This window comes from Monodon monoceros, unplaced genomic scaffold (assembly GCF_005190385.1).
Source record: "Monodon monoceros isolate NGI ecotype Baffin Bay Population unplaced genomic scaffold, NGI_Narwhal_1 Super_Scaffold_8, whole genome shotgun sequence".
Lineage (NCBI taxonomy): Eukaryota > Metazoa > Chordata > Mammalia > Artiodactyla > Monodontidae > Monodon > Monodon monoceros.
Genome location: NW_021703785.1, coordinates 67578400 through 67591406, shown reverse-complemented (window position 1 = coordinate 67591406; position 13007 = coordinate 67578400). Strand labels below are relative to the sequence as shown.

Genomic DNA, 13007 nt, shown 5'->3' with positions numbered 1-13007 from the left:
GCCAGCTTTCCATATAAGTATATTTAGGTCTATTTAGCATATTTAACATTTAACATATTTAAATGGCTATGTAATAGTTCATTACATTTCTGTGAAGCCAATTTAGAAGTCAATATTCACATACATCCCCCCGCCCTTTTTTTGTCTTCTTTTGCCACACCGCACAGCTTGTGGGGTCTTAGTTCTCCAAACCAGGGATGGAACCTGGGCCCTCGGCAGTGAAAGCACGGAGTCCTAACCACTGGGCCACCAGGGAATTCCCTCACATACCTCCCTTTATTCAGTTTTTCCTGTTCCACCACAGGAGAAGTTTAAATGCTAAAGTATGAGAAATGGGAATTTAGAAGTAAGAGTGATCAGCCTTACACTGGTCTTTACTCCAAGTACTGGGAATGTAGCTTTCACCAAGCTATTTCAAAAATCATATTTGATTACTTACATACTCCTGCATGCTTACCAAACCCTAAGTGCTAAAGGAAACCATAGGGTAAGGACCTGGCACAGGCCCCATTTCATGTCTTTGGAGCTGGCATGGGGTCTTGCACATAGTAGGTGCTTGACAAACATGTATCAAATTAATGTAGCAAGACAAATGACTTGCTACACCAGGACCTCTCTCCCTGCTGGACGCCCAACCAGATCCGACCCCATCCTGTAGGGACTGTTATACGGCATCTAGCATGAGGTGGTACCTCTCCTACCATGCTCAGGTGTGCTCTTTCCTCTGATTTAGATGTGATGTTCTGGCGGGCCCATATCAGCATGGTGACATTGTGAGTACCATCCTTTTTAGAGTTCAGGAATGTGTAAAAGAGTTCAAATACTTCTCACAGCTTGGATCAAATGGATTCTCTCAGAAGCCCTCCGAATTAGTCAAAGGAGGAGAGCAGTGTTATAATTCTGAAGTCTTCATTTTTCTTGTAAATGGATGATTGCTCCCCTTGAATTGATCTGGTATCTTAGGGTAAGTTTCGAAGCTTAGTAAGTTTTAGATGTTTTTCACTGGAGTTAAAAGGAGTCAGTGCTGGAGCAGGACCTGAACCCTGGTCGGAAGTTTCTTTCCAACCTCTTGATCTTCCCCGCATCGTCCATAAGATGTTTCCAGTATATCTTGTCTGATGTCTTGGGTCTGGAGTTGGGGAATTTGGAGGGGGAGTGACATGGTAGGAGACAGGGAGAAGATGCTGCCAAGGATAATTCTGGAGATTAACCTGGCTTCTTTCTAGATTCCAACTTTAATTAATGGAGTATTGACATACTGAGCCGATGTCCCTTTCATGCTGGAGCAGCCTTGGGGCATCTCTCCTCTCCTTTATCTCATTAGTTTGGAGCTGAGAGAAGAAGAAAAGTTTCTGCTGTCATCCTCCCTGGACCGTACCGTGCACCTGTGGAGCACAGACGGGGAGTACATCGGCAAGCACTGTCCTACCTGGCCAGCTGCTCAGTCCTGGTTCAGGGCCTCAGGTGGAGCCTCCATCGGGTCGTGGATTCTCTGAGGTCAGGTGTATTAGTCACCTCAGGCTGACATAACAAAATACCTATCATAGACTGGGCAGCTTAAGCCACAGAACTGTATTTCTCATGTGTGTTCTCACGTGCGTGTTTCTCATGTGTTCTTGCAGAGGGACTCCTTTAATGGACACCAATTGTTGAGTCCTTATATGGCCCAGGGAGTAGGGGGAGGGGTGGAGAAAAAGAGAGAGAGAGAGAGAAAATGCAAATACTCTGGTGTCCCTCCTTCTAAGAACACTCATCTTATTGGATCAAGGTCCTTCTCTTATGACCTCATTTAACCTTAATTACTTCCATAAAAGCCCGATCTCCAAACATAGTCACACTAGGGTTTAGAGTTTCCACATAAGAATTTGGGGGAGGGGGACAAAATCCAGTGTATACCTTAAAGTCGGTTCACTTTCACAGAAACTATCAAAATCAGAGGCATTTAAATTTAGAGAACTCGGCGAGACTGGAGGCTGTGAATTTGGTACGGAAGCATGTGATCACGTTTTGCTAGGAAAGATTCAGGACCGGGGGAGCTGTGTAATGGGAAAGGCCTGGCCTGAGTGAGCTGGGGTGATGAAATGAACCCGATTTACTGCTCAGAGAGACTCTGTACCTGTTTCAGCAGGTTCTCGTCTCCCTAGCTGATATTTCTTGAAAGTGCCAGAATGATTTTGGATTTATCCTGCAAGTTCTTAGTACATGCTGAGTTGCTTGCGCCCCGATGTGATACATGCTGTAGGAGGCGTTCTGGCTTGAGTCTCCAGGGCCAATGGCCGTGGAATCGTTTCTTATGAAACTACAGGAGCAGAACTGAATTTGATTAAGTGGACCTAGCAAGGGTTAAGGAGACCTAGCCAAGCTTCACTCTGATGAGAAGACAGGTTACCTCCCATCCTATGCTCACTATCTATTAATTTATCTCTGTTCTTCCAGGGACCTTTGGGCAGGGTAGCCCCTGGGATATTTTCACTCCTGTCTCCTGGAGATACCCTGGAGTGCCCTGTGAAGTTCTGACAGATCCCCAGAGCATGCCTGCTCACCCAGTGCTGGAAGGAGGTGCTCCTGTCACGCACACAGGAGAAGAGAAGCAAGACAAAGTGGTGGAAGGCAAGGCCAGTGCTAAGGTGGGTCCTGGCACATCCAGTTTCCCTGGGCTTACTTTGTGGCTTCCAAGCAGATCAGCACGGGTTATAAAGTGCACCAAGGCATGGCCCAGAGAACCAAGTCAACACAGGAATAAAACTATGTCCCAAGATCGTGCTACTGACCAGGGCCAGGGGGCTTCTTTGTCCCTCGTGGTGGGGGAGTAGTGGGAGCTGATCTCCCAGCATCACTTGAGTTTCTCCTCCTTTTCACCAGCAAAAAGGCTGTTGTCTGTGGCCTTGGAACACAGAGAGACTTGGCATCATGCTCGACCCACTGTCACATCAGAGAGACGGACATGAAAATCCAGCCCGCGGCACACGCTCACCGTTAGGAAATACATTTTAACGCTGGGCTTCCTGGCGAGTGAAAGGAAGGAATGGTCGGTTTAGTGCCTGAGTCTGTGAAAGTCAATGTCGGGGCAAGAGATGTTGAAAGGGCCCCTGGTAGAGGCAGTCTTGATTTAGTAGAGCTCAGTGAAATAGATGGATTTCCAAGAAAGGCTTGCCCTTTAATAAATTGAAAAGCAGGTCATTTCATGAGCTGTTGCTCACTGGTTATGTTACAACTCAAAGAAGGACACCTGCTTTGCCAGCAAAATCATGTGTCTTAGATTTTGGCTTGGCAGCCCCTTGGAATACTGACCACACAGTGTATCCTCATCACTGACATCCTCGTGGAGCCCCAGACATGCTCAGAATGGGGAATAAAGGGACCAGGCAAGCATCGGGCAAGAACACCTTCTGTCTTGTCAGGGGTCTCTCACATTTCCCCATCTTGTCCTCACAAGCGTTCCCAAGGTTGTTAACACAGTGCTTTGGTAGCTCCCAGGAGGCTCAGATGCATCCACGTGGCGCCATTGGCCTATTTAGAAATATAATCGTTTTTGGTGTGCATTCAATAGAGAGAAAATAAATGAGTTCATTAATTTTCATAGGCCCACAATTTGGAAAACAAAAGCACAGGGGGAGGTGGGAAGAGAGGAAGGAAGGAGCAAATGGGGGAAATGTGCTGATCTGCCCGAAAGCCCAGATCCATTGCTAGGCTCCACACCAGACCCAGAGAAAAATCAGACTGATTCAGATGCAGGAAGGAGGGGGCAGAGGGAGGGTGGGATGGAGGGAGGGGGGAGGGGGAGGGAGGGGAGGGAAAGGGAGGGGGAGAGGAGGGGGAGGGGAGGAAGGATACTCACTTCAACACAATCCAAACACCTAACTCATGTGATGTTCGCTCTCCACAGGCAAAAGAGGGTGATGCAACACACTTCATGAGTGACCTTGATCTCCTGTAGGCAAACCATTAGGTGCTTCCATGTTTGTAATTCTGCCCAACTTGATTCCAAATACCCCAGGAAGCAGTCTGTAAATTCTTTCCAAGAAAAATACACACACACACACACAAAGAAACTGAGGAGCCCTTATATAGTGTATCCGGACAGGACTTCCCGGGTGGTCCGGTGCTTAGGACTCTGTGCTTCCACTGCAGGGAGCATGGGTTTGACCCCTGGTCAGGGCACTAAAATCCCACATGCCGCGAGGCGCAGCCAAACAAACAAAACAAAACAAACACACAAACAAAACCTAAAAAACAATGTGTTTGCAGCGCTGTTTACGAGTTAGGGTTAACTGAGGTCTACTCTGAAGTTCGCCTTCATTAGCTGTGTGGCCTCCAGCAATGGCTTCCACTGATTTATAAAATGAGGGGTGGGACTGGCTGATCTTTCAGTCTCATTTCAGCCCTAAAAATGCTATCTTTCGGGCTTCCCTGGTGGCGCAGTGGTTGAGAGTCCGCCTGCCGATGCAGGGGACGCGGGTTTGTGCCCCCGTCCGGGAAGATCCCACGTGCCGCGGAGCGGCTGGGCCCAAGAGCCATGGCCGCTGAGCCTGCGCGTCCGGAGCCTGTGCTCCGCAAGGGGAGAGGCCACAACAGTGAGAGGCCCGCGTACCGCAAAAAAATTTTAAAAATTTAAAAAATTAAAAATAAAAAAATGCTATCTTTCTCTGCACATCAGTTTTGCACAACTGAACGTGTTGACGGGATTCTGGGTGTCAGGAGTGATTCTTCCAGGATGCTAGCCTATCAAACACAACCACAACTAACATAAGCTGACTGAAGGCAGAAAGCCATTCACCTGGAAACCATCACAGATGAGTTGGGAGTTTGAGGGTTGAGTGAAAGCTCAGGGGAAAATGTTCCTGTTATCTAACGGATTCAGCCAGCCTGGGTCTTGTTCTAACACAGAAAATCCACGTAACTGACAGGTTATCCTTGCTCCCTGTCACCAGTGTCATCCTGGGTTCCTCCTCCCGTACCTGCTCCTTCTGCCTCCAGCCTGAAGAGACCTCTAATCCTCTCTCCAGAAGACGCCGTCCTTGAAGTGAAAGAAGACACACATGGATGGGATGCATTTTGCAGTGACAGGTCAGCCTAAAAGAAACACCCAGGTTGAAGCGAGGGCCCTCCTGAAATAAAAGGCAGACTTTCCTGGCCGAGATATCCCAGGCCACCCTGTCATCAGCATGAGTCCCTTGTCCCTAAGCCCCACAGCCTGTGAGTATGGCGAGGTCACAGCTCAGATCTCACCAGTTTAATGTCCTGCCTGCTTGGCTCGGGACGCTCCGAGGAGCCCCCTTTTTGTCTGGCCATCCCACGTGCTCAAGGGCTACCTCTCAGGTCCTTTCCCTTGAGCTCCGTGGCTGTCATTACTGCCCACCAAGCTGTTTGAGGCAGGACCACCTCGCTATTCCTCCCACAGGAGTCCAGGGCAGCCCCTGTGACCTCCTGAGGGGCTGAGCTGGGGGCCAGGGCCTGGGGCTCCCAAAGCTGGGAGCGTCCGGGGCACCGCCGTCTCCCTGCACTGGGGCTTGGGTTCTACAGAGAAGTAGGGCGAGTGAATACTGCCTCTCGCTCCAGTTCTGTGAGGAGTTTTGTCCCCCAGACCCCGACACCAGCTTTCCTGAGTCCCAGTCACCAAGACAACTATAGACACGGCCCCTTCAGTGTCCCCTGCCCCTCCTCTCATCAGGGGACTTAGATCTAGGTCGTGGGGCTGCATGAGCAATGACGCTCCCTCACCCCAACTTCCCCAGTTTCTCGGTGCAGCAGCTCCATGGCCATGAGCCCAGGCCGCTTGTGCACACTTCTACCCCATCTCAGCTCTGGCTTCTGTCTTCACGGTGCCTGGAGGTACAGACGGCTGCTGGGGCCTCCTGCTTCCGCCTGCACTCCAGGCAGCGTGGATAAACAGGGGCGTGCAGAACAGGGGTCCAGGACAAACGGGGTGCACCTTCCAGCCAGATCATCTCCCTTTACAGACTTTTCCAGGAGGTCCTGCACACTTCTGCTCACATCTTGGTGGCCAGAACTTAGTCACACGGCCACACCTCCCTGCAAGAGAGGCTGGGAGTTCTGTAACTAAGGAGGAAGGTAGGAATGGATTGGGGGTAGACAACTAGCAATCTCTGTTCCGGGAGGTCAGATAGTAAAATGCTTCAGATGCCATCAAAGTCAGAGGGTATCACACATAGAAACACCATGCATCATGCATTTCATGCAAGAAAGTGGCAGAGAGCCATGCATCTAAAGTTTGGTTTGGGAGAGCACTAGGCTTATTAGAATGTGTCATGGGCTTTGGTTACGGTCAGAGGTCTGTCTTTGAAAACAGTGTGGGGGACTTCCCTGACGGTCCAGAGGTTAAGATCCCACACTTCCACTGCAGGGGGCGCGGGTTCGATCCCTGGTCAGGGAACTAAGATCCCGCACGCCGCATGGTGCGGCCAAAATAAAAAGAAAGCAGTGTGACCTCAGGCGAGTCATGTAAACTCCCTGTCTGTACACCTGGAGATCTCCCAGGTGGGTCTGCAATCTCATGAGATGGTGAATGTGTCAGTGTGTTAGACTCTGAGACGGAATGGAGGGGGCTCCTCTGTCCACCCCGGCTGGTGTCGGGGTCTGGGGTTTGAGGGTTTGACACCATCGGCATCTTCCTGGTTGGCGGCAGCAGAATGAGCGCCATCCTCTATACACCTTCCCAGGACCTGCTGTGGTCTTAGTTGCCTCAGAGTGTGAGTCTGCCCAGGCTGCTGTGACAGAACACCATAGACCAGATGACTCAAGCAACAGACATGTATTTCTCACAGTCCTGGAGGCTGGAAGTCCACGATCAAGGTCTCCACCAATTCAGTTCCAAGCACAGGTGGGCCTTCATCCTGGCTTGCAGTCCGGCACTTTCTCTCTGTGTCCTCATGGGGTGGAGAGCAAACTCTATCCCCTCCTCTTCCTATAAAGCCACTAATCCTATCCGAAGGGCCCTACCCTCATGACCTCACCAACCCTAATTACCTTCCAAAGGCCCCATCTCTAAAGACCATCACACTGGGGGGTAGGGCTTCAACATATGAATTTGGCGGGGGGCGGGGGTGGGGCGGGGTGCAGGGGATACAATTCGATGCAAAGCGCTGAAACTGCTATGGGATGCAAGGTGGGAAAAGGCTTCCCAACAACATAAACACTCAGCTCCCACACAGCAGGAGGCGGCCACAGCATATGCTTGTACTCTCTTGCTTTCATCCGCTCCAAGTAGAGGCAGTACAGGAAGTCATCTCTGAACGCAGAGATGGTTCTGATTCTTATTCACTTTTTGGTGAGTGGCTAAATGAGTGAAATGGAAAGTAGAAGATGGGAGCAGTGAACGAGACCAGAATGGGGCTGCTTAGAGGGTCCCAAACAGGAGGTTGAACAGCAGAAGCCCTCTCATCCAGCTGGATCAATACCAGTGGTCGTTGGGTTAATTTAAAAATGTACATTTGGGGCTTCCCTGGTGGCGCAGTGGTTGAGAGTCCGCCTGCCGATGCAGGGGACGCGGGTTCGCGCCCCGGTCCGGGAAGATCCCACATGCCACGGAGCGGCTGGGCCCGTGAGCCATGGCCGCTGAGCCTGCGCGTCCGGAGCCTGTGCTCCGCAACGGGAGAGGCCACAACGGTGAGAGGCCAGTGTACCGAAAAAAAAAAAGTACATTTGAAGGCAAGGAACCATTAAAAAATTGTATGTACACCCTATAAACATTTCAGTTCAATTCTCAAGAGTAGAATTCATCCCCAATCTTTTGATGTCGGGCCAAGGCTTTTTCTTCAAGTCAGAAGCAAGTTCAGCCCAGTCTGCCATAAATGCATTATTCATCATGTTCAGTTTGTGCTTTTTTAAAGTAGAGCAAGAACTTAGAGATATTTGCAAAGCAATGAGACAGTACTATACTTTTCGTTCTTTTATAATTTCCCCCAAGCTTTAACAGTTGTCTCATGTATCCTCAATTCAGCATGACCCTTAATCTAGTCTTTTCCAAGTACTCATCTTAGTTTTCACAAAGTTCTTTCACACTAATTTTATCAATTTTCATTTTGTTTAAACACATTTATAATCACAATAAAATGTACAACTGGCACACACAAGTTTGGGAACAAATACAGCTGATTCTTGTTAATTATACGACTCAACCCCTCAGCCACTGGGAGCAGACGTGCCATCTACCAGACATGAACGTCTAGAACATTCTGTGGACATTTGGCAGGGTGTTTACAGACAGTCAGTCCATCCATCAGTTCAGTTAAAAGAGTGTCTACCACATGTGATTCTTTGAGCAACACAGATTCCCTGGAAATCAGATCGGTACTTTCCCTGGCAGATTGGCTGTAGCACCGAGGACGGGAAGGGAGAAAGTGTGAAGGAGGAAGGTGATGCTCTTGGCATTAGTCTACCCAGGTTAGTGTTGCCTCACCTGCATCACCTCAGTGGGGCCCATCCTCCTGCAATAGCACAGGCCTCATTCAATGTCAACCACTCTCGAGGGTCTTCCACCGAGGGCCACTGCTGACACTGAGGTAGGGAATTGCTACGTTACTTTGTTCGTTCTCACAGCCTCCTGGGGACGCCCTCCTTGTTATCTCCACATACAGATGAGGAAAATGAGGCTTAGGGGGATTTGTGATTTGCCCAAAGTCAAGCCACTGGTCAGTGGTAAGGCAGGAACATGGTCCCACCCTCTGTCCATTCCCCAACAGTGAAAGGACCGGGCCTTGGAGAAGGGCTTTTGTTTGAGCATCGGAAGAAGTAGAAGCTATTGGCAATGGGCAGATCATTGTGGAATCAGGAATCCTCCCCAGAATGCAAGCCTGAGTGATGGCGCCGGTGTTACTTGCCGAGACACACAATGGCTGAGGTTCCTTAAGTGGAAAGGGGTGGAGAGGTGGCCAGGAGTAGGCACTTCTCAGGCTGTGCAGGGTGAAGTGAGTCCGGGACAGGCAGACTGGGAAACCACGTCCAGGGACATGGCGCCAGGAGGCCAGAGGATGGCGGGGTCTGTGCATGGAGCACAGGGGCTGGAGACACTGCTGGGCTCCCCAAGAGACAGTGGGTGCTGACCTGATAGAGTGGGGTTGCAGGAGAGGCCAGAGGGTCAGTAATCGGATGGAGAGCCACACCTTAGAGACAAACCCCATGCTCCAGCAAAGGTTAAGATTCCTCGTACCCCTGACAGATCGAGTACGTGCAGACTTGGGCTCAAGGTTTGTGCTGGAAATTGTCAGCAAAAGTTTGTTCAACATTTACGCTGCACTGTGGGTTGAGTCCTCTCTGCTGGGCGTGGGGCTGTGATGCAACACTGGGATACAGCTGGGCATGGGGGGGAGTCTGTACCCCAAGGAGCTATGCTCGGTGGGGGCACAGGGGTCTCTGGGCTCAGTCCCTTCTCTGCCTGGCTCTCCCCTGAAAGGGTGCCAAGCACTGTGGAAGCACCAGCAGCGGGGGTCGATGCGGAGCTTCCTGGAGGACAGGAATTCATACTCAGACCTGGAAGATGGATAGGACACAGCCGTTTCAAAGGGAACGTTAATAGGAGGAAGGGCCGCTACAACACAGATGAGCCATGAGGACATTATGCTCAGTGAAATAAGCTAATTGTAAAAGGACAAATGCTGTGATTCCACTTACGTGAGGTTCCTAGAATCGTCAAATTCATAGAAAGTAGAACGGTGGTTGCCAGAGGCTGGGGGAGAGGGGAAGGAGATCTTTTTTTTCTGTTTTGTTTTGTTTTGTTTTTTTGCGGTACGTGGGCCTCTCACTGCTGTGGCCTCTCCCGTTGCGGAGCACAGGCTCCGGACGCACAGGTTCAGCGGCCGTGGCTCACGGGTCCAGCCGCTCCACGGCACGTGGGATCTTCCCCGACCAGGGCACGAACCCATGTCCCCTGCATTGGCAGGCGGACTCTCAACCACGGCGCCACCAGGGAAGCCTGGAGGAGATCTTTTTTTATCCAGTACAGAGTTTCAGTTCTGCAAGATGACAAGACTTCCAGGGATGGACAGTGGTGATGGCTGCACAACGATGTGAATGGACTTCATGTCACAGAGCTGTTCACTTAAAGTGGCTAAGATGGTAAATTTTATGTTATGTGTGTTTTACCACAATTAAAAATTAAAGAGAGCAAGAGAGGGAATTCCCTGGTGGTCCAGTGGTTGGGACTCCGCGCTTTCACTGCCAAGGACACGGGTTCAATCCCTGGTTGGGGAACTAAGATCCCGCAAGCTGCACAGCGTAGCAAAAATAATAATAATAATAATTAATAATAATAAAGAGAGACAGAAAGAGGGAAATAAAGGAGGAGAAATAAAAGAGGGAAATAAAGGAGGCAAGGCCCCAGGCAAGGCAGAAAAGGGAGGTTCTGGGAACTGTTGAGTCTGGTTAGCACAGAGCTGGGGGGAGGTGACAGTGGCAACGACTCGGCCATGAAAGGAAGGCGTTTGAGGGATGGAAGTAGCTGGCCTTCTGAGGTGTTCAGAAATGAATAGGAGGACAGAGGTGGTGATAGAGGGTCAAGTAGAAAGGATGAGCGTATACATGTCTCCGCTAGTGGACCACGTGCTATGATGACAGGGCTCCCTCCGGGGCTTACATGTAAACGGGAGGTAGCAGTGAGCCACCAGGTGCCCGAGGAATCCACACTCACCTGGTTCTTTTCTTCCAGGCCGCCCTTGGAGCAGAGCAAGCCTGCCTGGGGGGCACCTGCGCTGGGGGGTGCCCAGCATCACCAGATCCTCTGGTGCCACAAGGTTGCCCGCGTGTCAGCTGTCAGGGAGAAGCCGCGTTTGTCCATCCTTGGCGCAGGTTGGTTTCATTTAGATTTTCTTACACGAGAAAAAGAAGGATGTGAAGCTGCGCGCAAGGAATACTGATCACACAGCACTCTCCTTGTTTGAGTTCTGAAGAAATCAGCCTGCTATTTTCTTTTCTTGGCAAATGCTTCTTCCGCGGTTAATCAAAAAGCCTGACTGAGATTAAGCTTTGCCCCGCAAGAAAAGAACGAAACAAGAAATGATTTCAGCCAACGTGGGCTTCTTCCCAAAGCAATTAGAGCTTGGATTTAAGAAAACAAATCGGATTTGAGGTTTTTCTTCCTCGGAAGCCATTATTCCATTGAGTGAGGGTTGCACGGGGCCGATGGGTCCTAAAGCAGCTCCACAGAAGCCCAAGTATCACAACAGCGGCTGCCCACGGCTGGGCCTAGGACAGCAGGAGAGAGAAGGGAGGTGTTGGTAAAAAAGAGCGGGCAGTTTTGAAAGTTTGCTTTGTGCCGGGCAAGCTTTGGTTAAGCTCTTAGATGGATCATCTCACTCACTCCTAATAGCATCCCTAGGAACGGACGCTGTTAGAGTCCCATTCCGCCAACAAGGACTCTGAGGCTCCAGGAAGCTAAGTGACTTGCCGATGGTTCACAGTTAAGTAAGGGCACGAGGAAATCGGAGCCCACACTCCTAACTACCAACAGCAGTGACTCTCAGAAAAGAGGGAATAAAATCAGAAGGCCAGTGGGCCTCTCCCCTCCAAGCATGGCCCTAGAGCAGTCATTTAAAAGCTGTAGGCCATCTCAGAGGTCCCAACAATAGCAGAAAAAGAATAAGAATGCAACAGCTGGTTACAGAGCACCTGCTACGCTAATCTCTTCATGGACATCATTTAATCCTCAAAGCAGCCTAGAGACGGTACATCCCTACTTTACAGATGAGAAAACCGGTTCTCAGAGAAATTAAATATTTCGCCCAAAGTCATACAGCAAAGGGGAGAAAACCCCTCAAAATTCGAACCTCACTTTGGCCCCAAACACTGGGTTATTAATCTCTGCCTCTGGCTCAGAGCCATCATTTTACAGAGACCTTGCGGTAAAGAGAGCCCACGTTGCAAAGCTAGGAAGTCTCCTGACAGCCCCAGTCCAGCACTTTCTAAGAACAGCTCACCCCTTCTCGAGTCAGCCCATGACCAGTATCCTTCCCGGAGGGGCGAGAGGGCGCTGTCCTGGTCATGCCCCTCCCACGGGGCTGGGGGTCTGCAGGACCAAGGAGAAAGCATCCCCCCAAAGGCTGCACCCCCTTCTAGACCACGCTGCAGGTCCCAGGACCTGGAGATCCTGTGCCCAGGTGGCCACGGGTCCAGGTTCAGAGCCTGTGCAGCGTCCCTGGGATCTGTTCATCCACAGGGGGGACCACACGATCCCAGCCCCGCAGGGTCCCAGGTCCCTGGTGGCTGAGCGGCGGTGTTTGCCGGGCGCAGACAGATATGGGACATGTTGGCTGGGGGAACATGCATAAGCACGTCGAGGACCTTGGGGTGCAGGGAGAAGGAGGGCAAGCCAGGGGCTGGGAGCCAGGGGCTGGGAGCCAGGGGCTGGCTCTCCCCACATTGCCACATTCACCACCGATCTACGAGGACGCCAAGAATTCTACATCCAAACCGGCCTTCCAGGGCCTTGTGGAGTGGCCAAGGTAGGAAGACAAACAGTCACCATGTGTTAAATATTGTATTTCACAGTTTGTTAACTTGATACTTAACTTTTAAAAACTGGGCCTCCATTTGCACTCTTGCCCTGGACCCCCCCAAATATTAGGGGTGAGCCTGCCCTGACTTCCTTTTCACTTCTCGGACTCCTCTGACCCCACAAGTCGAGGCCCCAGGGGCCTCAATCCCTCTTCACAGACCATCCTTGCCAAAATGGCTGGATCCTCACCAGGCACTTTTCAGGAGCCCTGCCCTCACCTCCACCATGACTGACATTCCACACGTGTCTGAACTGCCCGTAGCTCCGTGGGAGAGGCTGCTCTGCTACCTAGTTAAATTGTCTGATTTCCCCCCAGGATCTCTCTGACCCATCTAGCCAGAAACCCAGACCTGGGCACTTCCAGCTCGTACTTGTGCAGAATGCTTGCATCAGTGAGGACTTACCCACGAGGAAATCAAAGTTAAACAAGCTTAGGCAAAAAAAGTTTATTGGCTCCTAGAACTGTGGGGAAAACTATGACCAGGAACCTAAAAACCCC

At 50.7% G+C, this 13007-nt stretch overlaps 1 protein-coding gene across 1 annotated transcript in view; it reads left to right on the top strand.

Moving 5' to 3' along the window:
- The window catches only part of LOC114888094, a 57289-nt gene extending 44830 nt beyond the window's left edge, over positions 1-12459 (top strand). Inside the window, 6 exon segments of the mRNA XM_029209963.1 lie at positions 734-773; positions 1325-1413; positions 2437-2627; positions 8327-8403; positions 10664-10803; positions 12170-12459. Coding sequence (XP_029065796.1) covers positions 734-773; positions 1325-1413; positions 2437-2627; positions 8327-8403; positions 10664-10803; positions 12170-12459 — 827 coding nt within the window.
- Positions 12460-13007: the final 548 nt, after the last annotated feature.